The sequence below is a fragment of the Penicillium longicatenatum genome (assembly GCF_028827895.1).
Source record: "Penicillium longicatenatum strain IBT 33135 chromosome Unknown contig_1_segment0_segment0, whole genome shotgun sequence".
In the NCBI taxonomy this organism is placed as follows: domain Eukaryota; kingdom Fungi; phylum Ascomycota; class Eurotiomycetes; order Eurotiales; family Aspergillaceae; genus Penicillium; species Penicillium longicatenatum.
Genome location: NW_026643119.1, coordinates 1,862,509 through 1,887,692, shown reverse-complemented (window position 1 = coordinate 1,887,692; position 25,184 = coordinate 1,862,509). Strand labels below are relative to the sequence as shown.

The following is a 25,184-nucleotide window of genomic DNA, read 5'->3' as shown; positions in this document are numbered from 1 at the left end:
AGATGGGGAGACAATATGACGAAGTCTAACCTTGGAAGACCATTGTGTGACATGCAAATGTTGGAATGTTGCCTACTCTTGCAGGCTTTTTCATTTCTCACCCTTCCCAAATAAATGTGTGTGATATTTGTTTCCTCTCTTTTCATTTATACTGTATATTTAGAAAACTCTTAGGGGATATTTTACGACAACTAGTTAGCTAGTTAGTTAAGTTAGTTCATATGAATTTAGTAATCAAGTGATGCTGCTGCCTGAGAATAGTAATAAACTCAAGTGCGAGGCCACCGTAACATTACCAGATTCTGAAACCACTTACAAATACCAAAATACATCAATTTAGATGCCTGCCACGTGACCCCGCCCACTCCACTACACTGCACAGATCGGACATTCTCATTGGTTAGGCAACAGGATTCCCTTCAATCCTCCCGCATCGGGTCTATCACTGTAATCGCCGCGCCCAGGCACCCACGGATGGTCCATCTCTTCTCTCCTGATCTTCCTGCTTGCGTTGGATTTTTGGAAATCTGAACCTCTCAGGATGGATCTGTGATACTACGCGACTCTGAATTTTGATCTTTCGAATCCCTTTGTCCTGATCGAATCGTTATCGCCATGTCCGTCCTGCGCCACGGAGGAGGCGGCGGCTTCCTCCAGCGCCGCCTCACCAAGCTGTATACCGATACCAAAACATCCTGTGAGAGTGTCACCACCGCCTCAAAGGCACTCGATGATCCGGAACTCGTTGCCCTCCACCAGAGTTTCCAGAAACAACGGGACCGGCTGTTGGCCTGGGGTTTGGACTGGAGCGACGCCAGCGCCGCTCAGCCCAACGATATCGATGAGTCTTTGACTGCGGCTGGATTCAGCGATGTGGTTGAGAGTGTCATGTCTACAATTCAGGACCTGCTCAATGATGCCGAACGAGTTCAGCACCTTGACCCCCCGCTTCCCTCGAAAGACCGCAAGGTGGACCCGTCAAAAGAAGCCGTCGGACCTCTCAAGACCCAGTGGACAGACAATGATATCAGCCGTTCGCAAACAATATTGAGTGACTTGACGGCCTGTATTGACACCTTATACGACCTCTCCCGCTCGCGTCGGACAATGGCCTCTAGCATGTCTTCAACCAAGCGGCGCGCTCGACCCATTCCGGCCTCACCATATGACTCTCCCCTTGGCTCTTTCTCTGAATCTAAAGAAAAGGTCCAGAGCCCGAAGCAACTCTTTGAACAATATACCTCATCTCCTACTATGCAGCGTGATTTCGCTGCATCATTCATCTCCCCCCATCATCTTATCATTCAACGATCTGCTTTGCAGCTATATGGAGCTGCCGTTGATAACAATCCTCCACCATATGAGCCAGTTGCAGCGTCTTCGAACTCGCGTGCCGTTGGTCGATTAAATACTTCCGCCTCTTCTGCTCTTAAGACCTCTATCAAAGAATCTCATGTTTCCGTCTTGGTTGAGTTTATGCCTATCATGGCGGATTCCCAGAAGGACGCTAAGAATACCCGACTGGAAAAGTTGCAACAATCTCTCGATCAACTGCTGCAGAATGCCAGGATATCACATCTTGGTCTTTTACGATTCTTAGGCTATTGCATTGATGAGCCAAACGCCCGTTACGCCTTTCTTTATCAGATGCCCGTTGATTATTTCCCATTTCTCACCAATCCAAGTGATTTATTGAAAGAATTGAAGCCCATGCCACTCGTCTCACTTCTCCCCTCCCCTTCCGCAGAAGACTATCGTGAGAAGCGGATGCCAAACCTGGAGACCCGCTTTCGGCTTGCCTATGATTTATTGATGTCTGCCTTGCACTTGAGAAGTCAAAACGTCGTGCATGGTAATATCAATAGCAGTAATGTCATTTTCTTTCCCGGTCGGACAGATGCAAACAACGAGGATGGTGGCTTGTCTCCTGACCTTCGTCGTCCTTATCTGACCTCCCCAGCTCGCTTCTCCGGAGACGGACCCACCCCTGAGCCATTGAGTACGGCCATGTATCGTCACCCAGAAGACAAGAGGAATGTCGAAGATGATGGTGCATGGGCTTATGATCTTTACTCGCTCGGTCTGATCTTGCTGGAAATTGGTCTGTGGGCACCGGTTGGGCGCCTATGGAAAATGAAATATGACCGTTCCTGGTTCAAACACCGCGTTGAGGATCTCTACGTCAAGAAGCTTGGGGCGAAGTGCGGTGGTGCGTACCTGCAGGCCGTGCAACTTTGTCTTGATGCACCCAATTTCCATCTTTCTACGCAACCCATGACGGACCTCTCTCTCCGTGTTCCTCAGATCTACCACTATCCTGTCCTCGACTTGTCTGATCCCGACGGGACATTTTCTTTTTCGATGAACTTTATGTACACCATCTGCAAGATTCTCTGGTCATGTTGTCGGATCGACATCTTCTCCGCGCCGCCTGCCGAGGAACTGGATGACTGCCTACCACTGGCTCTTGTCCCCGCCCCAGAGTCTACACCCGCAAATGAGCAAGTGTCCGCTTATAAGTCTGCCTGTCAGCCAGCTGACCTTGGTAAGAAGCTACCGAGCATACCGACCCGCCAGTGGGGTGCACAGGAAAGAAGTCTAGAGAAACCCGCCAAGAAACGCACGGTCAGGCGTCTTCCTAATCTCGAAATACCTGATGCGCATCTACAGGAATGGAATTTCCAGATGATGCCGAAGTTGAGCCGCCTACTACAAAAAATCCTGAAAGACTCAAATGAATCATGTGGAGCTAATCTCATAATGACCGGAGAATCGCTCGAAACCGCACGGACCACCATCTGTGTTACCTGTTCAAGCGTCAAGAAAGTTCGCTCTGCTCTGAAAAAACATTTTCAGCTGGGTCGTGATGATTGGGATCTTATCGTCATTCGGGGTGATATCGAAAGATCCAAGGTTCCTCGTAATAAACGACGCAAGCCGGCGATGACACGCCCCAACGGATCTAACGAAACGCCTTTTCGTCAACGAGAACTGAATCCATGTTACCAGCAACGACCGTTATGTGGCGCTTCCATTGGTGCCTTCCAAAATGAGGAACATCTGCCCCCAGTCTCGTATGGCGGTGCAGTCCTAGTTGATGGAATGCCCTATGGTCTGACAGTTCATCACATGCTTGAGGCTCCGAGCGACGATGAAGAATCCGAGAACAACGACGAAGATGTACCGGCTCGTTTTGCAGGTAATTGGCCTCGTAACACGCACACCCCTACCGTCCCGAATACGCATTTAACTCATGCCCACACCGAAAATAAACAATCAGAAGAAAATCTTGACCTCGAGATATCGGATTTTGAGGATGATGATAGCGCATCAATATCACAGGGTCCAGGAGATGGCCATGATGAATACTGGCTATCCGACGATGAATCCTCCGACGATGAATCCATTGATCCCGACAACGAAGATGATGACGCTGCATCAATAGGCGACACAACCGGTATCGAGCCAGGTGAAGAGCCACGGCTTTTTGTCACCCAGCCTGCGATTGATGACGTCCATGAGGATTTTTTTCCGTCACCCGAAGATCGAGATGACGAGCATCTTGCCTCGCATTCTTTAGGCTACATCCATGCATCATCAGGTGTGCGGCGCTGGATGTGGAAGGGGATCAAGCATGAGATTGATTGGGCTCTCATCAAAGTCGATGACGCTCGCATGGACCCTCGCAATATCATCGTCGACAGCACGACGTCCTCTCCTGCTAGGCCCCTTCCTGGACGAGCGGCTCAAAGCCCACCCATATTTCTCAATCAAATTGCTCGGATGGAAGAGCTGGGTGGCTTGCAAGTCCATTGTTGTGGCCGGACAAGTGGCCTACAATCAGGCCTTATATCTAAGGCAATGACGCTAGTTAAGCTGCATGGTCGTCACTCCTTTTCGACGAGCTTCTGTGTCAATGGGAACTTTGGAGGTAAGAGGCGCACTTCGCAGATCCATGTTTATGTCTATACGATTGTTATTTAGATACCCTTGCTTTTGCTTTGTTATACCCCTGTGATTCCCCATGCCTGTTACTGTTAAACCGGTAAACAATAACCGATCCCACCGGATTTTTAAGACCAATCTACCCATATATCAAGTAAAATGTTCTTGAAGCTAACCTTATGCAAGCCCCTGGCGACTCCGGCGCATGGGTATTTGACAGATCAACCGGCCGAGTCTGCGGCCACGTCTTGGCCTGGTCCGAAAAGAGCAACACCACCTACATCGCCCCAATGGAAGTCACTATCGAAGACATCGCACGCACCCTTAACGCCTCCCTCGTCTCCCTTCCTGGTGATCCCACCAGGTCCATGGGCTACATCTCTCATGCCTCGTCACAACAACCAGCCCAATACCGCTATCCGTCACAACAACTTCCTGGTGACTTCAGCCGTCTGACTGTCGGTGGTCCTCCTACACCCCCAATGCCTCCACCTCATCCCTTCTCCCATCCTCATCCTCACCCATATCCTCACCATCCGGGTTTCAGTCGCCCTCCACCTCCACCTCCTCCACCACGACCCGGCTCTCGGGAAAGCCATGGCTTCCGTGGTCGTGTGTCGCCAATTCCACCGACCCTTTTAACAGGGCCCCGGAATGTTGAACGTCAGCTTGCGTGATTTCGGTGGCTTTATTTTGTTATACCCTTTGGTCACAAGCACATCTTTCGTGCGGATACACTTGACATTATGATGCGCAAGATTTATGATTTGATTTTGAGAATACCCATGGCGGCTGATTATAACTTGTTCAACTACTTTATATCATTTTCGTTTGTTCGTCTTCGACTATCTTGGGACGAAGAAGCTTTTTTAGAAGCAAATAGTAGATTCCTACCAATTTTAGAGGTAGGACTTTAGAGATGATGCAGCACGTGATGTTCTGGAGTCCCACTGAATGAAAGTGCACATGCCCAGGGTCAACTTCCGAACTCTTGTGGGGCAGCTCCATTAAAAAGTGGTATACAATGTGAAATAGCACTGATAGAAAGATGTTCCAGCCTTGTTGATTGCTGCTGTTGAGTCGAGTGATTCAATACCAATGCCTGGAAATCGTTTTTATATAATGTTATTCCTGGTACATCTCGTGATATTCACACACTCTACAATCTATGTTAACTAAGGTTCTAGCCTTTAGAAGTTTTGCAAAATTTGCCAAGCTTCCAGATTAGCAAGCCTTTCGAGTACTTAAGCAACAGAGTTCAAGGACGTGAACTTTGGAGCGAGGCCGAAGTTGTTGTCATTAGAGCAGCCCCACAATCCACTTGTCAGTACTAGTAGAGCCATGGAATATGTAAGTTTTTAACTGCTTAATCGAGATACATAGTCTCACTGGTCAGCTGCAATGCAACCTCAGTACTATGTGCAATGACCTTTATACCCCGCTTCATCAATCGATATCCCGTCCGCAAGATCCGGACCCCCATGGGGAGATTTCCCCACATACCGAGTTCGCGCCCGAAACGACGCATTACCTCACCTGCATAACCCAACACATAGTCTTCGGTCTCGCTTCCATTTACCCAGATTATACCAAGCCATTTTGGCGCACGGACTGTTCGAAAGGAAAGGTTCTCCGCACCCGAAGCTTCTTTGAGGCTGGTCGCCAAGTTTGACCAAGAAGCTAGTGAAGAACCCTAACGCCCCGGGACTTTCTTTTTGTCATTTGTGGGGAAGTACAGGGTTGAGTTCTGCCGATATATACCCGCTTTGGATTTGAGAAAGTGGGATGATGTAGTTATGTAAATTTGACGAACATGGGGAGGGGTTAGAGTTGTCATGCAGAGCAGCAGTGGAAAGTGTATAAAAGGGACGTCTTTTCTCGATAGAAACCCTGGGCTTTGAATTCAGTAGAGTATTCCAGTTCCTCTGCCTAGCATGTTAAATTCTTGGGGAACGACAAGCCTATTGATGGGCCTTGCCCTTGGCAGATATGCTGTAGCTGAAGATGTCATTACCAGTGACAGCCATTTCTATGGCGAATCTCCGGCAGTCTATCCGTCCCGTAAGTCTACCTTTTAAAATTTGATCCCGGTCATTTCATGAGTCGGTTTCAGTTAAATTGAAGAACTTACTGACTCGCCGAATAGCTGTGGGATCTGGTACTGGAGACTGGGCAGCTGCATATGTGAAGGCCAAGGCTTTCGTTGCGAAACTTTCTGATGATGAGAAGGTTAATCTCACAGCTGGTGTAACATCCAATACTGGCTGTTCTGGAAATATTCAAGCTATCGAACGCTTGGGATTTCCAGGGATGTGCGTCAGTGATGCTGGAAATGGTCTTGTGAGTGCCAGTCCTTCAACCGTTGCATCATTCGTCTCTTTCAACTCTCAAATGTTCATGGACTGACAAATTCTCTACAGAGAGGAACAGATTACGTCAACAGTTGGGCATCGGGGATCTCTGTTGGAGCCAGGTATCTTTTGAGATTAACTTGAGAGCTCTCCATGTTCTTGCTAACATACACTCTCCACAGCTGGAATCGTGATCTTGCAAATGACCGGGCTACCTACATGGGCAAAGAATACCGCAAGAAGGGTGTGAACATGATTCTTGGCCCTGTCGTCGGTCCTCTTGGTCGTGTAGCACTTGGTGGACGTAACTGGGAAGGATTCTCTACCGATCCCTATCTCAGTGGAATTCTGGTCGCCGAGTCTGTCAAAGGCCTCCAGTCCCAAAATGTTGCGACATCCTTGAAGGTATGTTAGCCAGCCCGTCTTTGTTGAAAGTCGAATCTAATGTTTAAGCAGCATTTCATCGGCAATGAACAAGAAACCAATCGCAACCCCTCTACCGACTCTGATGGTAATGCTGTTCAATCTGTTTCTTCCAACTTGGATGATCAGACCATTCACGAGCTCTATTTGTGGCCTTTCCAAGATGCAGTCCTTGCTGGCGCTGCCTGTGTCATGTGCTCATATAACCGATTAAACAACTCATACGCTTGCCAGAACAGCAAGACTCTTAATGGCTTATTGAAGACTGAGCTTGGTTTCCAGGGTAAGAATGGTCCACTTTGATGTTGACCGATTGAGAGAAGTACTAAGAAACCCCTGAATAGGCTATGTGGTGACGGACTGGGGAGCTCAGCATGGTGGTATTGCTAGTGCCAATGCTGGACTTGACGTTGTCATGCCCTCATCTTCGCTCTGGAACAGTAATCTGACCACTGCTATTGCTAACGGAACAATGGAAGCCTCGCGCTTAGATGATATGATCACGAGGTAGGTGCATGCCATGGTCAGAGAAAAATTCCCGTCTCGTACTAATTCACTTGACAGACTGATGGCGACATGGTACTATCTAGACCAGGACTCGGTTTTCCCTAACCCGGGCATTGGGATGCCCACCAGCGCTTCCGCAGCTCATCAAGCGGTCATTGCTACATCTCAAGAAGCGAAACCAATCCTTCTTCAATCCGCCATTGAGGGGCACGTTCTAGTCAAGAATACCAACAAAGCACTTCCTCTTAAGTCTCCGAAACTGATTTCCGTTTTTGGCTACGATGCTTATACCCCAATGACCATGGACCTCTCGACATCTTGGGACTTCAGCTCTGCAACCCGATCAGCCCTCTATCAAAACGGAACTCAGTATGTTGGCGGCGGTTCCGGTGCTAACTCGCCCGCCTACGTCGATGCTCCCATCAGCGCCATCCAGCGCCGAGCCTACGAAGATGGCTCGTCTGTCCTCTGGGACTTCACCTCCGAAAGCCCATCGGTGGACTACACTTCCGATGTATGTTTGGTGTTCATCAACTCATACGCTACAGAAGGCTATGATCGTGCAGGTCTATATGATACTCACAGCGATACAATTGTTAACAACGTCGCTGATAACTGCGCCAACACCATTGTCGTGGTCCACAATGCCGGTATCCGCACTATTGAGTCATGGGTCGACCACACCAATGTCACTGGTATCATCTATGCCCATCTTCCTGGCCAGGATACCGGCCGTGCCTTGGTGGAGATTCTATACGGAGATTCCAACCCCTCTGGCCGACTCCCCTACACTGTTGCCAAAACTGAATCTGACTACGGCGCTTTGCTTGAGCCGTCTGAGCCCACCGGTATCTACGAGTACTTCCCTCAGTCAGAATTCTCAGAGGGTGTCTACATCGACTACCGCGCCTTCGACAAGAATGGAATCGAGCCCCTATACGCCTTCGGTTATGGCCTTTCGTACACCACCTTCGATTACTCTAAGCTCAAGGTTTCAAAGAAGTCTTCTTCGCTTTCCAAGTACCCGGCCAGAGCATCGATACTTCCGGGTGGAAACCCCCGTCTCTTCGATACGCTGGTTACCGTGTCCGCCACTGTCAAGAATACTGGTGGTGTTGATGGTCAGGAAGTCGCACAGCTTTATGTCGGTGTTCCCAATGGCCCTATTCGCCAACTTCGTGGATTTGAAAAGGTCCTCATCAAGTCGGGAAAGTCGGTCACTGTTAGATATAGCTTGACGCGCCGCGATTTGAGTACTTGGGATACCACTGCACAGGAATGGCTGCTGCAACGGGGAACATATACAATTTATGTTGGTCGCAGCAGCAGAGACCTGCCCCTTAAGACGACCTTGACTATTTAATTCTAGATAGGTTAGCCGGTGATCTTATATTGTGGCTTGGCTCAATTTTCAGCCGTTGATCCCACATTTTGTGTTTAGCTTCATTAAGATTGCTTGCCTCTATGGCCATAGACCAATCTATATCTAACCTTTGCATAAAGATGTTCTGTTCGTATTTCGGTATCAGGCCAGTTGTTTGTTTACTACTACATCGGCTAGCTCTCTGGCTACTACTCAGCTAAGTGTCCTGAGACTATCGATCTCAAGCTTCACAGACCAACAGAAAACCAACTGAAAGATCCACTGTACCTTAGGAGAAGTCGCTGGTTTGCATCGTTGCTCAAAGTTTTGAACTTTCATCCAATAATTTGCAGCAGAGCACTATCACAGGGAATTCAAGATGATGAAACAATCGTAGTAAAGTACTCAGTCTCAAGATCATTAATGTATTGCCTTACGCCAAATGCCAAGGATGTCAAGTGTGATCTACAGGGTCTGCCAAGACCGTCAAGCTTCATGCTCCACATCCTATAAGATCAACCTTAAACATTTGTCTCCATTCATAATATAATAGCATACGTAAACTTTGTCTTGGACGATGGAACAGCAAGTAGACTCCGTGCCCTCCCGCTCTGGGGCCAGCACAACTAACCTGCCCTGACCTCGAAGTGGCTAATAAAGTGGTATAAGGGTTGACTCATCTGGCCGTATGTTCTTGAGTGCTGAAAAAATCTCCCTTTTGATACTTCTCTAAGCATTATGTCTCTGTATTTTAGCAGGTGGAAAGGATGCCAGCTAAAGATGATGCCCTCTTCCTTTGCGCCCATAAGAAAAAGCAGAGATTCATATTTACCCTGGACTTTCGAAGGGGATATTGAAGGGACGTCATGTGCCCTCATGTGTAATGAAGTTAGTACCCAGGGAGCAAAAATGGCTCGAGTGTCAAGGTACTGTCATACACATAGATGATGCTTGCTTACATGACGCATGGTTGAAGTTGAACCATGCTTTCGTTCCGAACCTTGCTTGCGCCCGCCAAGATTACACAAAGCTCTAAATTAACCCTGCATAGAAAAAGTCTTGCCCCCCTAAAAGAGCATGCGTCCTTCTGCATTATGGCCTCGTCCTAAATACATCCAAGCTCCATTCAATTCATAATACAATAAAAGGCCCCTCAACTATGTCTCCAAACACCGACGAGGATAAATATAGCGAGCAGTTCTCGCCTTGCCGAATCTTTTGAACTGAGGTAGACTTTCTAAGGTTCTTTCCGCCATCGAACCACCAATGCTACAAGCGCTATTAACTTTGCGAACATGTCTCGGAAATACCAAGTCTCTATCTTGATGAAACGGTTGTCCATTGTGATCATTTCAATTAATTGCAGCAAATTGAAGTACCGAAGGCCCGTCACGTTCCTAGGGGGCGAAAACACCATAACTAAACCCCGTAAATTCTATGCCAGGCGTGTCCAGACAGATCTCTCCTTCATCTATCAGTCTTCGTAGTCAATCCACTTCACTTGCCGTTTTCCTGTTTTCCCGTTTTTCTCTTCGACGCGTTGGCCACCATTTTGTCGAGATCCACCGGGCTGAGGTGACTGGTGGTTCTGTTAGCAGAACATGAGCTGTTGTGGATAGTTGCCCCCGATTGATGGTTTGTGGCCCAGCTTACGTGGGCGTCGGGATCTACCGATGCCACGAATCTACGGATGCCGACATTTGCGGGAACCACTAGAATACAGGATGGATCGAAATCAGTTTCACCACTTTGCTTTCACAGAGTTGTTCTCGAACCCTAGTCCGAAACATACTAATCCATATCCGGCCTAGCTCAATCTCAAGTATTGAATCGTATTGAAAGGCATATCACATGCTACAAAGTCCCATTAATATACTCGTAATCGTCTTACAAAAAGATATGAGCATCTTGCAGCGTCTTGAACATCTTAACGACATTCCATCCATATCATCTCATTATTCTGTAAGAGCACCTGACTGGAGCAATAAGGCCAATACATTTCAAGGGGCACGCATTAAAACAATTTATGCTGGAACATTTCTTTGGAAAACATAATTAGCAGAAAATGCAGTGTAAAAATAAATTCTAAAGCCTAGAATCTATGCATCTATATCTAGTGTCTTGTTTACCTATTTATTCGCTATTAGTTTCCCACTCCTAATCTGTTTCCCATTCGCCTTCGTTGTTTAGTGTCACTTCTGTTTCCCATTCTGACAACGTTTTAGAATTAGATAAAGTAGTGGGATGGCTAAGGCCGAGTATTTGCTTCTGCTTGGTTAAGCACTTTCTTAGTAAAGTAATAGCTTTAGCATGATGTGCTGAAGATTTCTAAGTGAAAGCAAGATTAGCCATACTGGTTAGCGTGTCGGGATGGTCCTCGCCAAGCTTCGTCTTGCGAGTCTTCATCACCTGCATAAAGAGCTGCTCGGCCTCCTCCCACCGGCCCTTGTTCTAAAGCGTCGATGCTAGGTTGGCCATACTAGTTAGCGTGGAGGGGTGGTCCTCGCTGAGCTTCGTCTTGCGAGTCTTCATTACCTACACTTCGAGCTGCTTGGCCTTATCCTACTGGCCCTGGTTCTAAAACGTCGATGCTAGGTTGGCCATACTAGTTAGCGTGTCGGGATGGTCCTCGCCGAGCGTTGTCTTACTCGTCTTTATCACCTGCACCTCGAGCTGCTCGGCCTCCTCCCACCGGCCTTGGTTCCTGTACGTTGATGCTAGGTTGGCTATACTGGTTAGCGTGGAGGGATGGTCCTCGCCGAGCTTTGTCTTGCGAGTCTTTATCACCTACACGTCGAGCTGCTTAGCCTCCTCCTACTGGCCCTGCTTCTAAAGCGTCGATGCTAGGTTGGCCATACTGGTTAGCGTGTCGGGATGGTCCTCGCCGAGCTTCGTCTTGCGAGTCTTTATCACCTGTACTTCGAGCTGCTCGGCCTCCTTCCACCGGCCTTGGTTCCTGTACGTCGATGCCAGGTTGGCCATACTGGTTAGCGTGTCGGGATGGTCCTCGCCGAGCTTCGTCTTGCGAGTCTTCATCACCTGCACGTCGAGCTGCTTAGCCTCCTCCCACTGGCCCTGCTTCTAAAGCGTCGATGCCAGGTTGGCCATACTGGTCAGCGTGTCGGGATGGTCCTCGCTAAGCTTCGTCTTGCGAGTCTTTATTACCTGCACTTCGAGCTGCTCGGCCTCCTCCCACCGGCCCTGGTTCTAAAGCGTCGATGCTAGGTTGGCTATACTGGTCAGCGTGGAGGGATGGTCCTCGCCGAGCTTTGTCTTGCGAGTCTTTATCACCTGCACTTCGAGCTGCTTGGCCTCCTCCCACCGGCCTTGGTTCCTGTATGTTGATGCTAGGTTGGCCATACTAGTTAGCGTGGAGGGATGGTCCTCGCCGAGCTTTATCTTGCTCGTCTTTATCACCTGCATAAAGAGCTGCTCGGCCTCCTCCCACCGGCCCTGCTTCTAAAGCGTTGATGCTAGGTTGGCCATACTGGTCAGCGTGTCGGGATGGTCCTCGCTAAGCTTCGTCTTGCTCGTCTCCATTACCTATACCTCGAGCTGCTCGGCCTCCTCCCACCGGCCCTGATTCCTGTACGTCGATGCTAGGTTGGCCATACTAGTCAGCGTGGAGGGATGGTCCTCGCCAAGCTTCGTCTTGCGAGTCTTTATTACCTACACGTTGAGCTGCTTAGCCTCTTCCCACCGGCCCTGGTTCTAAAACGTTGACGCTAGGTTGGCCATACTGGTCAGTGTGTTGGGATGGTCCTCGCCGAGCTTCGTCTTACGAGTCTCTATCATCTGCATAAGGAGCTGCTCGGCCTCGTCCTAACGGCCTTCACTATAGTATATATCTGCCATTGTTCTCTAGATGAAAATCTTGCCTATTTCTATAGTACTGATACACTCCACATCTACCTTTGTTATATCTGGAAGATGCAATATAAGATGCCGACGAAACTCTGGTATGTGGTCCTCTTCCGTGATCTGATAGCATGTAGCAAGTATAAACTTGGTGTACCAACATCGCCATTGCTGATCTGGATCGCGATGAATTGCCCGCCATTAAACCAGGCTGTGTATTGTGGTACTAGGCCACTGTCCGTATACTCGCTATACTAGACTGTAGCGTACTAAGATATTTATGCTCTATCGATAATTGAAGTCGTCCTATTCCCCTTCGATCTCCGTAATAAATATTTAAAGTCTAGCAAAGTTCTCTTCGCTAAGCTGGTCGTTGACATCGAATATGCTAAGGCTTGCTAGACGAAACATCTCACTCTGGATAATATTACCGTGGAAGTGTGCCAGAAATGTCAATAGTAGACTAGGATGCCACTGCGTATACTCTATTTCAATTTTCTTGAGGGTGGTATCCCATATAGTCCAGACAGTCCTCTCTATAGGGGATAGTCCTTAGAGATGATTCATCTACAAGAGCTTATCACGATGCTTCTCGTAGTCTTTTAAATACTGCGTAATAGCCTATTCAGGGGCAAGACTATTATTGCCAATATACGCCCCGGCAAGGTCAATTACAAGTGGTAAATACCTAAGCTTATTCACCACTTCATCGTAGCCGTCCTACACAGTCTATAGAAGTAAGTCGATATCGTCGGATAGATAGCGCAAAAGAACCATTCTTGCTTCTTATAGTGACATGATATTAATTCGAACTTATTCATAGCCTCCATAGACTAGCTTATGACTTTAGTCATCCCGGCTGGTAATAACAATTCTTCCCCAGGTTCCCTTCGGCATGATCTTCTTGATGCCCTAGGTAACGTTATCGGCATTATCGACGATAACTAGCCATTCATCATCCGCTTCGGTTCGGTCGCGAAGCCATCGATGCACACTCTAGATAACCCAATCGTCTATAAGAGCCGCGCTCTATTACTTATCTAGTGCGTCTGGAAGCCCGATCTTTGCTGCGCATCTTATGAAACTCGACCGGATAGTCTCCTCGCTTATTATATCAATCCAAAGAATCGGGTTATACCGATATACGTTACTTTCCGCATACTTTAAGGCCAATTGGGATTTACCTACCCCCCCTAATCCGTGTAGAGTAACTGCAAATAGAACGCTGGCATATTCGTGCCGTGTCTAGAGCTTTCCCTCTAGTTCCTTCTAAACCTAATCACGCTAGGTAAAGGTCTATACAGTCTCAAGTGGAATAGAATAGTGGCGTTTCTTCGGTTAAACCAACGGATTCAGCATTCTAGTAAGCTTCGATAAGATTATATTATAGCATTCGTTTCTTAAGTCGAACTTGTTCAGCCCGTAGTGATCAACGGCGAGACCAATTTTGCCGACCCCATAATAGGTAGCCGAGCTCTTAGGAACACACTTTTCGGTATTAGTATACTATTACCATTAGTTAAGGCCTACTCACGAATATTTACCATCAAAGGAACCATAGTTTAAGAAGACGTAGCCGCCTTTACTCATAAAAGTTAACCACTTACAAATCATCTCGTATACTAGAAAGAAAATGTTCGTGTAAATCACTTAACACAACAGAGTCATATTCTAGATTAGCTAGGATCAGTGGATTAGATCCTAGCGGGTGCAAGGCAAATGCTGCTAGCCGACCCCAGGGGCTAAAGCTAGTCCCATGATACAGTGTTCCTAGAAAGAAGATCGCCCTTATTTATTCCACAATATGGTTGAACTCGCGCCTCCATCTCGCTTGAACAAGAGCCTAACAAAGTAAGCAATGAAATATGGAAGGAACCTAAGCTCACTTACCTCTTTAACTACTAGACCCCCATAACTATATCCCACGAAGACCAAACACCGACCCTGCTCCTATCGCGGAATACTAAGCAAGAAGTCCGTATCTAGGTGTTATCGAAACTCACATGCTTCGACTGACGGATCTACCCGTCAATATATTCAAGAAGATAGGTCCCGATGGTCTAGAGCCGTGTATAGACCGCATCCCTCTTCCAGTATAAGTCATAGTTATAGAAAAATATGCGAGCATCTATGCGAACGTCGGGAGGGAGGTCACTTGGAAGAAAGTCGCTAACCTAATTCACGTATTTATCACTACTCGGTAGGGTTTCCTCGGTTGCGTATAAGGTGCTCATGGACTTTCTAGCTCGCCACGTCGTATCAGGGTTAGATCCGAGGCCATAGACAAATATAAGGCTAGTTCTGTTAGTAACGTCGAAACCCAACCAGGTGTATTTATACCTACTCGATACCACCAGAGCGCGCGGGCATATTATAGTTGATCACTAGGACGAGCTTAAATCGAGACCTTAGAGCTTGATTAGCGATGAGCCAGCTCGGGATCCTTTTAGTAATTTGATGATAGATATATGCGACCAAAAGAATAAAAGTGAGTAGATATAAGGTCGTGGGTTGGTTCATAGTAGATGGTTGGGCGCTGCCACGTGGGTCGCCCCTCTTTAGCCGGCGGAGTCAGTTTAAATATGTGATGAGTAGGAGCGGATCGTAATGACTTTAAATGCGATAAGGTGAATAGCTGCTTAGCTGTAATGAGCATAGAAGGTATATAATCGTAATAAGTTAGGTGGTTTACCGCTATACAGTCCAGATATCTACGGCTAAATCACGGCGCTAGACTAATTAATGAAATTAGTACCCAGGATTACTCCGCCTGATTCAAGTGGGGGCTATAAATTTGGAATCCATAATATACCAGCATTTCCTCTCCTTTGCATGTCTAAGAAATATATAATCCTAGCTCTAGGCTACAATACCTTAAGATGCGATGTCTCCTCACACCAACGCCCTATTTCCTCTATCCTATGCCCTGAATAAAGAGCTTCTGAGACGTCCTCATAGCGCGAACGACGACGACTCCGTATAATTTCCGAGCGAGACAGAGACTATATAATATATACTAGGAAATCCTGGTGTCGGCCTTCTCCCTAACGAGGTCTATGATTACCTTTCTAATGAATTAGCAACCCCGCTCCTAGATGAGCTGTACACCCATCTATGGCTAGTTACAAAGGAATCTGGTCATCACATCGACGCGCTATATACGCAAAAAGTCAAGGGACGCTCTATTATTCTAACCGAAGACCTAAGACTTCATCTCATTTGGAATAGGAGCAAGATCTATATTAAGCCGGTACCTCTATATTTGCTGAACTATGAATTTTGGGTACGGTATCTGTAGCTTCCGAAGAGAGTAAATTCGTCGGACATCTCTTCGCCTGTTCCTAAATCTCCCGAGCTAGCTACTTCGGTGTTTGATAGCCCGGTTGCGATAGGCTTTATGCGCTCATACGCATTTCTCATCAAGTCTCCCCTTGACTTTGCGATCGCGAAGGAGTCTTACCTGGTCCCGACCAATATAAACTGGATTTAATAGTCAACCTTTATTAATCACTTCCTTGTTGTTGGAGATGATAGTGTCGCAAAGCGATATCACTATGGATAGCTGCGTCTCTCGCGATTAAATTGGGTGGTCCGGATCTTCCGTCTATAAAGCACTCCCACTAGATGGTTCTATAAGAATTCCTACTAGTCCACTAGCGAATTTATGGAGAGAGCGACTTTCCCTTTGGTCTTTCTATTTGCTAGCGTGTCTATTACTCTTTCATCGATGCAAGTTGCGCTCGCCGTTCCGCTAGATCAACTTTAGCCTCACACTTTAGACGATCAATAGCTACGAGAGATGAATAGAGCATTTTAGCTCTTTTCTATTGCCGTGGTACTTCTATAGCTATTAATATGGGTTCTCCTCCTTGGTATTCCCCTTATTATGTTATGTTCGTAAGTTTTGTGGGGTTATAGAAATCGAGAGTAGACATAGGCAATAAATACCTCTACTATCTAATTAAAGCAGCGTATAGAACTTCTAAACCTATATGCTAGCCCCTGTATGAATGGTGTACTATAGGACTTAGTCTATTTAACTCGAATACTGTTCCTATAGGTCCATAGGAGGTGATAATATAATAGTAGATGGACATCTATCTAACTTAGCTAAAAGATTTATATGCCTTAGGTTCATAATTAGGTGACTGACTCCGCGACACTAAGACATGGAATCAAATTGGTGGCGCAGCTCCGATTAAGTATCCTATTAGTCTTATAGAGTGTTTCCCAGGAATCGGAGCGATCCACGCCGAAAACTTAGATTAAGCGCAGGATGCGAGAATCAGCCAGGTCCCGCCCAAGCACGCTTCGACAGTATTACCTCGAAAGTCAGTTACTGCTCGCTATTTGCAGCGTGCGAGTAGACAATACGAGATCGCATTTTATTGTTACTTTGGCGAAACCAGCGTATGCTACCAGCCTATCAACCACCTTTTTCTGAGGGCCATAGCTTTGCGATGGCCCCCAAGCTCCCAGGGACTGCGAGGATACCTATCACGTGCATTTCCTAATACCTAGCATCCGCCACCTTTTTTACCTAGAATCGTTTCACCTGCTCACTAAGCAGAGGGGTAAGTAAGGGTGAGCAGATAGAGTCGCCCGACGCACCTTCTTAGCGAACCTACACTGGCCCCTACCAAAATTTCCTCTATTAAGATCCAGAATTCTTAGTAACATGGCTCTAAGACTACCTATCTCAAAGCTCGATATGATTTAGAACATGATATCGAGCAAGTCACTAACTACCTCCTAAATAGCTAAAGCTGCTGAATGTAGTAAGCGCTCCATCATCAACATCAGCAATAACCTCCGCCAGTTCGGAAATGTTAGAGCGCCACCGACTCGGGTAGGTCAACAACGGACCATAACACCTCCGATGATAGAAGCACTATGCGATCGCCTCCTCGAAAAGCCCGGGCTATATATAGACGTGATAGCTATCTTTCTATGGGACGAGTTCTATATCTAGGTCATAGCATCGAGTCTCAAACGGGCTCTTGCTTCGGTAGGTTAGTCGAAAAAAGTGGCTCGATAGAGAGCAAAGGAACAAAATGCGGATCTACGAGATTTCTATCTACATAACCTATCCGACTTTGAATCGTATCACTTAGTCTACGTGGATGAGTCTAGGTGTGATAAACGGATTGGGTTTAGACGGACAGGCTGGTCTCTATTAGGCACGGCTCCATTACAGGTAGCCAACTTTCATCGTGACTAGCGGTACTAGATACTACCTACATACTACGAAGATGGAATCTTGCTATCTCGTGTATTTCAGGGCTCCACGGATGCTACAGTCTTCGAGGACTTCATTAATCAGCTTCTTCGGCATTGTGGAAGATGGCCTGAGCCGAGGTCTGTTATAGTCATGGACAACGCATCTTTTCATCATTCGGATCGTATCGCGGAAATATGCACCGAGGCGGGAGTAAAGCTAGTGTATCTACCCCCTTACTCACCTAACTTAAATCCTATCGAGGAATTCTTTTCAGAATTAAAAGCATTCATTAGACGGAATTGGGTACGGTATGAAGAAGACCCAGAATAAGGGTTTTAAACATTCCTTGAGTGGCGTATTGAGGTTGTTAGATCTCGAAAACAGAGTGCCTTGGGGCATTTCCGACACTCTGGGGTGGTCACTGGCACTCACACCTAGCTAGTAGGGTTAGATGTGTCACGGCTTTAGGCCTTAATAGTAGCACACTATATATATTTATACAAATAGTTATCAAATTACTTCATTTCTGCCAGCTTTACTTTTTCGTGCCCATAGTTAAGGTTCAATCAACTTTCTATGAATGTGCATTAAACAAAACCGATTAAAGCAAATCTAGTATCTACACGAGCTCCTTCTCACGCCTTCAAGCTACGGCCTGCGTAGCTTAGTCGTCCAGCGAGAGATTCTTCACGCACTTAACCCACTGGCCAATATCTCTCACAAATTGGCGTGCAACTCCCACCATATATTACAGTTGCAAGTGCCGGTAGAAAAAATAGCTCCCGCTAAAAATCAACCTGGGACCCCACAACAGAAAGGAAAATCCAAAATACGTGACCCCGTTTTTGGTGCCTGAACCGAAAAAGAGTCAGTCATGTGACTTGGTATATGAAAGCACCGCAGCCTTTTAGTCAGATGAGACCAATGTACATGCCAAAGACAAGCTGGATGTGCTGGCTAGGAGTAAGGCCACATGGATGGTTTAAATCTGGCTGTACTGCAGATCGATCTGCGACCGCATTTTCACTCTTTGTTTTTGTTTTTTTTTTTGTTTTTTTTTTTTTTTTTTTTTTCACAGCAAGTCACGTGTCTAGAGCCCTTACTCTCAGGCTTGAGGGATCCACACCGAGCGGGCTAGACCAAAAACTTTACACTAAAAGTAAATGCACGAATTGATTTCGGGGACAGGACTTCCATATATTACCTTATCTCCAATTACTAGCATTTCTTGTGATAAACATGATTTATCCTTGGGATCTGAAAGCTTAGCGTAACTTAATATTCCACTTTATGGCGTTGCTGAAGCACAATTAACTTGGCCATTTGAGCTCCAAATATGTATTTTTGACCATGGACTTTACCCAGAGAAATCAATCAAAACTCGGAACTATAACATAAAGAGTGTGAACAGGGTCAGTCCATAAGAATGATTCTGGCTACGCTGACTTTATTGAGATTTAGTTGTAATTCGTCGCATTGAGCATTTTGCACAGGTGTTCGGAGGTAGCCCGCTCGGTGGTGAGTTGCTTTACTCAATTACCAAACAGTCATCCATATTGAGTAGGATCCACGAAACGTGAAAGACAATCCTGCAGGGTCTGCTCCATAGATATCTCGGACAGCGAATTGGGCGATTTTACAAGAGACAGAAACTTGTTATTTTGGGCTTAGATCCCTGTCAGCGACCCACGTATCAGCGGGACGCGTGGTCAGCGTCGCAGCCGCGGCACTTCGTCATCATGGCTTGGCAAGATACGCGGCCTTACCAATGGCGAATGGCAAATCTTTATCACGCATCTTGGAGTGAAGATATTTTAATCGTGGGTCATGGTCAATTTTTTTGGTCTCTTTTTCTTTTCTTTTTTTAACTGTCCGCAACGTTCCTGGTACGGCAGATGTCTTTTCCAACGATTCGATAACCTTAATCTTATCTCCGCGGCATGAGCCTTGATCTATACGACAGGTCATCTGGGCACAATATCAGGCAATCCGGTTTCTCGAGAATCAGCGAGCCACCTGCCTACGGATCTTGGAATATGGGCCCTGAGGCAACAACGGCGGGTCCCGCGACCGCGGGGTATTCTGTCTGGGACCCGCGAGGATGGTCTTTAGTCAAAAAGCTCGCTGTCGCAGCTTGTGTTGTTGTGGTTATCGTTGCTGTTATTGTGGGCGCTGTGCTCGGAGTGCGAGCCAATCGCTACCCCAGTTATACCCAACTTAACTACAGTTTGGTGGATACCTATTCTGGGTCTGATTTTTTCGATAATTTCTATTATGCGACCTCTGACCCGTCAGGTGGATTTGTCCAGTGAGTATCATATGGATGTCATTTCAGGAATGTCTTCAGCTAATCACTTTCCTGCAGGTACATTGACCGATCTGCGTCTGAATGGCTCAATTTAACATACGCTACAAACACATCGGCTGTGTTGAAAGTGGACACCACATACAGTGGGGAAGACGAAGTGGCTAATGGCCGCCAATCCGTCCGGATCACATCTAATAATACCTATGCCGATGGGCTTTTCGTGTTCGACATTTTGCACACTCCTTATGCTTGCGGTATCTGGCCAGCTCTGTGGCTCACAGACCCAAGTAACTGGCCCGAGCATGGCGAGATCGATGTCATGGAAGCTGTGAACATGGGTGAATGGGGCAACCAAGCAACCCTTCACACATCAAGTGGATGCAATATGGGCGTGAAACGCAAGGAGACCGGTACTGCATTGTACAAGACCTGCTATTGGGAATCGCATGACGAATCGGGATGTGGTGTGAAAGGTGCCAAGGCCACATATGGACCCGAATTTAACGCACAGGGTGGTGGAGTAAGTCGCTTTCTTCATCAGCAATGAATTTTGGCTAACCATTTCTAGGTTTATGCGATGGAGCTCCGGGATGCCGGAATTCGAGTCTGGCATTGGGTTCGCGCTGATATCCCATCTGACATTACATCGGGGAGCCCCGATCCCTCCACTTGGGGCAAGGCATACGCAGATTTCCCAAGTACAGAGTGCAACATCGGGAATCATTTCAAAAACCAGAGCATTATTGCCAACATCGATTTTTGTGGAGGTTGGGCATCTGCGACGAAGTACTATACCACACAGAGCGGTTGTCCAGACAGTTGCGAGACTTTTGTGATGGATAACGCATCAAATTTTACGACGGCATACTGGGAGTTTAAGAGTTTCAAGGTTTATCAAGCAAGCACATAGAGAAGACATTCATATCTCATTTGTATTTTGAATTGCCGTTAATGAATCATACAAACACATTTCATAGATATTTCTCCTCCTGTTGACTTTATGTATGTATTCATGCACGTCACAGCAGTGGTGACCGTAACTGGATAATAACTAAACTCAATTACTACTTGATTACCTGCAGGGCTGACCAGACCTAAATTCATGCATTCTCTCCTTCCTTTCAATCTTGATAGAATCAACAAGCATTCAGAACTCATCGGCCGTTCCACAATGCAGCTCAACATTCCTTTTTCGAGAAGCTGCAGGGCCAATCCCCCTTTATAACCCTTAACTGATCACACCTGAACTTAATTTTAGATTTCGAACGGTCGCATTGCCGAGACCTGCCCCCGACTCGAGTCCCGCTCGACCCCCGACACGGGCACGCGAAGCCTTGAAGATCATCTGCAGACCCGGACCGAGACCCACGCGGGATCCCCCACATTCTTGCCCCATTGGGATCCCCCAGAATCAAAAACCCTTGCAAAAAGCGTCGGATTGATACCGAAGAGATGATCGTACGGTGGGGTCCCGCCTCGGGGCAAGCCACTGGAGTAACGATTGCGGGGGATAGCAAGCTGGTTTCTACCCCGGATCCACTCATCTGCAATGGATACTGGGGTCTCGAGAATATTTAACCGCCATGAATGGGTGCCCTTTGAATTCGCTTTCTGGCATCGAGTTTAGATGCCTTCCTGCTCACGATGTGGAAATCTTCAAAGCCCTACTTCGGCCTCCGGGGAGGATGGCTTACCTTCTGGATTACATTGGCCTGTGGTGCAGATATGACACTGTCTGGCTATGATCAAGGGGTATTCAGTGGAGTTGTCATTTCACAGGACTTTCTTTGGCGTCATGACCTTGAAGGACCTACCAAGACAACACTCCTCGGCACTGTGACTGCTATTTACGACGTGGGTTGTTGTCTTGGTTCCTTGCTTGCCTACTCCGTCGGAGAGCGACTTGGTCGAAGGAACACGGTTCTGCTTGGCACAATTGTTATGACAATTGGTGCTATCCTGCAGGCCTCTTCTTACAGTCTGGGCCAAATGATGTCAGGCCGCGTTGTGGCTGGGATCGGAAATGGTATGATCTAGCTTTCAAGTGTTGCATTGCATGAGTGCTAATCTTCCTTTCTTCCGTGGACAGGTCTTAACACCTCAACAGCGCCCATTTGGCAGGTTGAAACCTCCAAGGTCCAATGGCGAGGGAAACTGGTCATCCTTGAGAATTGCCTTCTCCTGGTCGGCTTTTCCCTTGCAAATTGGCTAAATTATGGTCTCTCCTTTGCTAATGGTCCGGTTTCGTGGCGCTTCCCCTTGTCCTTCCAGATGATCTTCAACATCATGATCTTTTGCACGGTGCCATGGCTTCCTGAGTCCCCTCGGTACGTCTAGACACCCAGACCTTTCACATAGAGGCTTACCGTTTCCTCTCTACTCATAGATGGCTCATTGCTCACGATCGTTCGGACGAGGCTCTCCAGATCATCGCCGATCTCGAGGGACTACAAACTACCGACGCCTTTGTTCAGCTTCAGCTCAGCGAGATACAATACAGTGTGGAGTACGAGAGATCCAATAGCGTCGGTTTCGGTGACATTATCCGTGGTCGAGCTCGAGAGAAATCAGGAACCAACACAATCCGTCGTCTCGTGCTGGGCATGGGAGCGCAGGCATTCCAGCAGTTTACCGGAATCAATGTGACATCTTACTATCTCCCGACCGTTCTCAGCTCATCAGTCGGGCTAAGTGAATCACTGGCAAGGCTACTCACAGCATGCAACAGTGTCCAATACCTTTGCTTTTCCTTGATCGGCATCCCCAACGTGGAGCGATGGGGCCGTCGTAGATTGATGATGTTCGGCTGCGCAGGGATGTGCTTCTGCTACATCTTCATCACGGCGCTCATAAGATACAATGAGATGTCTGGATATCCTCATCGAGAGCAAGTGGCATCCGCATCAGTGGCATTCTTCTTCCTGTATTACGTTTTCTTCGGCATTGGCATGCAGGGTGTACCGTGGCGTGAGTTGCAGATGACAACCTTCCCAATCATGTTTTAACTCAATTCCTTGCAATTCTAACAACTTTTTCGACTGTCTAGTTTATCCTACCGAAATCAACTCACTCACAATGCGAACAAAGGGAGCAGCGTTGGGAGCCGCAACAAATTGGATCATGAATTTCATGGTTGTCGAAATCACACCAATTGGCATCCAAAACCTTGGCTGGAAGTTTTACATCATCTGGGTTGTGCTGAATGCTTCAATCATACCGACTGTATATCTGTTCTACCCAGAGACTGCTGGTCGGACTTTGGAAGACATGGATGACTACTATCGTGGCAGTCCGCCTCTTCTGGCATGCCTCGACAAGGAAGCAATCTCTAGTAAGCGTCCTGAGAAGTATCAAGCTCGAGACAAGCATGTCATGCATGCCAAAGGAGACGAAGCAGCGGAGCACGTTGAAAGTGTGACGTGAGAATGATCGAAATCGAGAATCTTCATTTACGGAGGCTTTGAAGCTAGGAATGCAAACTATGTTGTGAACTTTCATGTCATCGTATTTTCTCATTCTCAGGAGGATCTAATTGAAGTATTCTTTACATGCTTTGTATTGGATTGTCATAAGAAGAAACAAATTTGATTCATTTCCATGTGGCGGATGCCAATGATCAAAAGTATAGGTTTAAACGAAACAACAGAACGCTTTCATGTCATGAACATGAAGACTGAAACATAAAACCGGACAGAAAGCGCGAAGACACACAAGTGCTGTGCAGAAAGGGGTCTGTCCTAGCTTCCCAACATGTCGTCAAGCACAGGCAAAACAACAGAAGGTAGTAGTCGCCAGCACTGCGGAGAAGTGCAGACCCATCGCTGGCGTTTTCGTTGATTGGCAGTGAGAAGCTGCAACAGAATGTACGAATGGCAACCAACCGAGTTGGAGACCGCCTTGAATACAACATCCTCAAAAAACGGCCCAGAAACATCCAGAATAAGAGCAATCGCGAAAATACTCAAACCTGAAATGCCCGAGAGCAAAAAAACCCATCGCATGCGCAAAGTACATACCGGACCGAGTCCGAAAAAAACAGTACTAAGCAGAAGCTCAGGGGAAAAAAAAAAAAAAAAAAAACAACAGCAACGATATTGAGCCCACGGGACCTTCGCAAGACGCAGAGTACAAACTGGACTGAGTCCGACCGAGACCGTAGAAAGCACCCGCCTTGGAACCCACTGACCATCAATCGCGCGAAAAGCCCAAGAAAAAAAGGTTGTGATTTTTATCAGGAACCGAGCTCACTGTGTTAACCTCAACCGTGCAGAAGCCCAGACTCATCATTTCTGACGCATTGCAAGCAAATTGACAGAAGCCAGAGGAAGCAAACAGGTCCGAAGAGCCCATTACACCCCCAACGGCTGTAGAGGAAATCAGGCGGACCACGGCGCTAACACGCTGTCCCAGTCACGTCCTTCTTGACGGAATCTGCCACGGTTAAGTAGGACTGAAACTCATGTGTAGAAGGATAGTGTGAGGCTGTTGATCTTTTCCATCAAAGAGTACGGCAGACAAGGGGAACTCTGGGCGCTTCAAGAAATACGGAAGAAATTAACTTATTCGACCGGAGCACGGGTTGCCTCTGCACGTCAACTTTCAACGAAGCGGCATGTGAAGAAGTGCAATTCAAATGCCTGAAAGCCCGTATGCACTCAGGAAAGTCCAGACACGCGGGTGCAGAGGGAAAGGATATTTGCATGATGCTCTGGTCCGAGACAGCACAGGGGATTTTCGGTATGTTCAACGCTGCCCCCGCTGGGCTCGCAGATAGCACCCTATTCATTCCGTTCAATTTGCTCAGGGGTACCACATGCTCATGATTTGGAGTCTTCCAGGCACAACGGTCCACATGGAAGTAATGGTGATGTTGCATATTGGCGGGATGACTCGTACAAAACATTGAAAACGGCGAGCCGAATCCATCTAAAGAGACGTACCTGAAGACCATGACAATTCAACAGCCAAGTTGAAAAGCGGTGCGAAACTGGACAAAAGCTTTGGGGAAAGAGAAGAAGAAGAAGAGAAGAGGAAGAGAGGGGAAGGGGGTATTTATAGTCTGGGAGACGCGTTTCCTGGGAATTCCAGGATCACTCCCAGGTCTCAGAATCACTCGCTTAGTTCTGGACTGACAAATGAGAGAGCAGGATCAGAAAAATCCTCGTGTGAGGATCACATTCACTGCTACCCTCAACATTCCCAATCGGG

General features: G+C 47.1%; 4 protein-coding genes across 4 annotated transcripts; all 4 read left to right on the top strand.

Annotated features, from left to right (window-relative positions):
- Positions 1-615: 615 nt before the first annotated feature.
- Positions 616-4,622, top strand: N7484_001474 (uncharacterized protein; the record flags this gene model as incomplete). Its single annotated transcript, XM_057111894.1, has 2 exons — positions 616-3,931; positions 4,132-4,622. 2 exons carry the CDS (start codon positions 616-618, stop codon positions 4,620-4,622), a joined length of 3,807 nt encoding a protein of 1,268 aa, XP_056976631.1.
- A 1,257-nt stretch (positions 4,623-5,879) lies between these two features.
- N7484_001473 (beta-glucosidase) lies at positions 5,880-8,589 on the top strand (the record flags this gene model as incomplete). The annotated part of the gene is given in 7 exon segments (XM_057111893.1): positions 5,880-6,006; positions 6,092-6,285; positions 6,297-6,418; positions 6,479-6,701; positions 6,753-7,002; positions 7,064-7,226; positions 7,284-8,589. 7 exon segments carry the CDS (start codon positions 5,880-5,882, stop codon positions 8,587-8,589), a joined length of 2,385 nt encoding a protein of 794 aa, XP_056976630.1.
- Positions 8,590-19,704: 11,115 nt separating this feature from the next.
- N7484_001472 (glycoside hydrolase family 16 protein) lies at positions 19,705-20,886 on the top strand (the record flags this gene model as incomplete). Its single annotated transcript, XM_057111892.1, has 3 exons — positions 19,705-19,976; positions 20,034-20,496; positions 20,545-20,886. 3 exons carry the CDS (start codon positions 19,705-19,707, stop codon positions 20,884-20,886), a joined length of 1,077 nt encoding a protein of 358 aa, XP_056976629.1.
- A 719-nt stretch (positions 20,887-21,605) lies between these two features.
- Positions 21,606-23,399, top strand: N7484_001471 (sugar porter family MFS transporter; the record flags this gene model as incomplete). Its single annotated transcript, XM_057111891.1, has 4 exons — positions 21,606-22,002; positions 22,066-22,303; positions 22,363-22,943; positions 23,023-23,399. Coding segments are annotated over 4 exons (1,593 nt in total), but the record flags the coding sequence as incomplete, so codon positions are not given.
- Between the last annotated feature and the right edge of the window lie 1,785 nt (positions 23,400-25,184).